Source organism: Priapulus caudatus, unplaced genomic scaffold (genome assembly GCF_000485595.1).
Source record: "Priapulus caudatus unplaced genomic scaffold, Priapulus_caudatus-5.0.1 Scaffold109, whole genome shotgun sequence".
NCBI lineage: Eukaryota > Metazoa > Priapulida > Priapulimorpha > Priapulimorphida > Priapulidae > Priapulus > Priapulus caudatus.
Window position 1 is genome coordinate 455,290 of NW_014577170.1, and position 1,835 is coordinate 457,124.

Sequence of the window (1,835 nt, forward strand, 5' to 3'; positions counted from 1 at the left end):
CAGAGAAACAGCATGGGAAACGCATCACTTCAACGTTCCATGCTAAGAATTTTGTGGATCACAATTACGACAGTTTTGTAAATTTTAGGATACTCTAAATGTGGGGGGCCCCAAATGTGGGGGGCCCGGGGCACGTGCCCCTGTTGCCCCGCCCTTAATCCGCTAGTGATTGCAGACGCGTGGGCTCCGAGCGACAGAATTACAAATGGAATATAACATTCTAAATGAACATCTGACCATAATTATGCGCTTATTGGAGAACAAAGAAAGCATGCGTACATCTACATAAAAACGTACACAAGATCGTAAGATACGAGAAGCGAAACTGGATAACTGTAAGGAAATCTTCCACGGAGTACAACCCAACATCAGTGACAGGGAGTTTGAGCTGACAAAAAGCCAGCAACAGTTAGATTAGTCTAATTACTTTGAAGTATTCTAAAACATCATCAACAGTAATATAAAACCCTCTGACATAATAAGCTAATAATAGCAAACATTGATTCATATAATGCCCAACTATTACACCTACTTTAAACACTTTTAAAAAGTGACAACGCGTCACTCACTAAATCATGTTTGCTTATACGCACACGTACAGCAGTAACCCTAATTCAGTATTTCTAGTATCTTCACTTTTTTCATAATTCAGTAAAAAACATTCACACATTTATGATCTTTACACCATATCGAATGAGTCTATTAACATCCAGTAGGGTTACCATATAAAAATGTGCAAATTCAGAGCTGTCCCATTTCCTATATACCTCGTGTTGAAAGCTTTCAATGTAAGAACACGAGTAAATTAAAAAGAACCATTATTGAAAATAACAAATAGCATACTATTGTTCGAAAAAGGATTACAACGTATTTATTAAATAAATTCTCATTTTTTACAACCCTATAATATGCCATCTGTCTATTGTGGATGAGCTGACAGTAACTGTATCGTGTATGACTGGCTACACTGCATACCTTATTCAAGTTGGGGATGAGTAGTATCAAGAGTACTCTTGGTAGTATCCTTTCCTGATGATGACGATGATAATGATGATGATGGTTTAGCCAGTAGCTCATTCTTCTTCAGGAAACAAGCATCCTTGTATGGAGGTTCTATTGGACCCTGGGTAGGAGGCCTCCACGTATAGTCCTCTCCCTCTTTTAACTATAAAAACGTCAATATTTAATTAATAAAATTAAGACATGTAAATTTAAACTTTTGATGAACGCAGTTTTTTCTAATCACGTATACTTCGGTTTTAATGTTTAAGAAATGTTTTGCTCATATATGTGGTATCTGATCCAATACACGTACAGGTAGAGACGGTTGAATAATAATATATAACTAGAGCACTCGGAGAGCACAGACCTCCGCCAAGGCAGCTCAATTCTCTCACTCTAGAAAATTTTATTAATTAATTAATTAATTAAATAATTAATTGAATCCGGATCACGACCAAAATGTAATCAATTCTAAGTTACCCTATTTCTGACGGTACCTATCCTGAAAATTTAATTAATTAGTTAATTGGATCAGGATCACCACCAAAATGTAATCAATTCTAAGTTACCCCATTTCTGACCTATCCTGAAAATTTAATTAATTAGTTAATTGGATCAGGATCACCACCAAAATGTAATCAATTCTAAGTTACCCCATTTCTGACCTATCCTGAAAATTTAATTAATTAGTTAATTGGATCAGGATCACCACCAAAATGTAATCAATTCTAAGTTACCCCATTTCTGACCTATCCTGAAAATTTAATTAATTAGTTAATTGGATCAGGATCACCACCAAAATGTAATCAATTCTAAGTTACCCCATTTCTGAC

General features: G+C 35.4%; 1 protein-coding gene across 1 annotated transcript in view; it reads right to left on the bottom strand.

The window, feature by feature from the left end:
* Window positions 1–117: 117 nt before the first annotated feature.
* The window catches only part of LOC106805315 (putative tRNA (cytidine(32)/guanosine(34)-2'-O)-methyltransferase), a 42,007-nt gene continuing 40,289 nt past the window's right edge, over window positions 118–1,835 (bottom strand). The window contains exon 10 of the mRNA XM_014806857.1: window positions 118–1,165. Within this exon, the coding sequence (XP_014662343.1) occupies window positions 977–1,165 (189 nt within the window). The 3' untranslated portion in view covers window positions 118–976. The remainder of the gene's footprint in view (window positions 1,166–1,835) is intronic.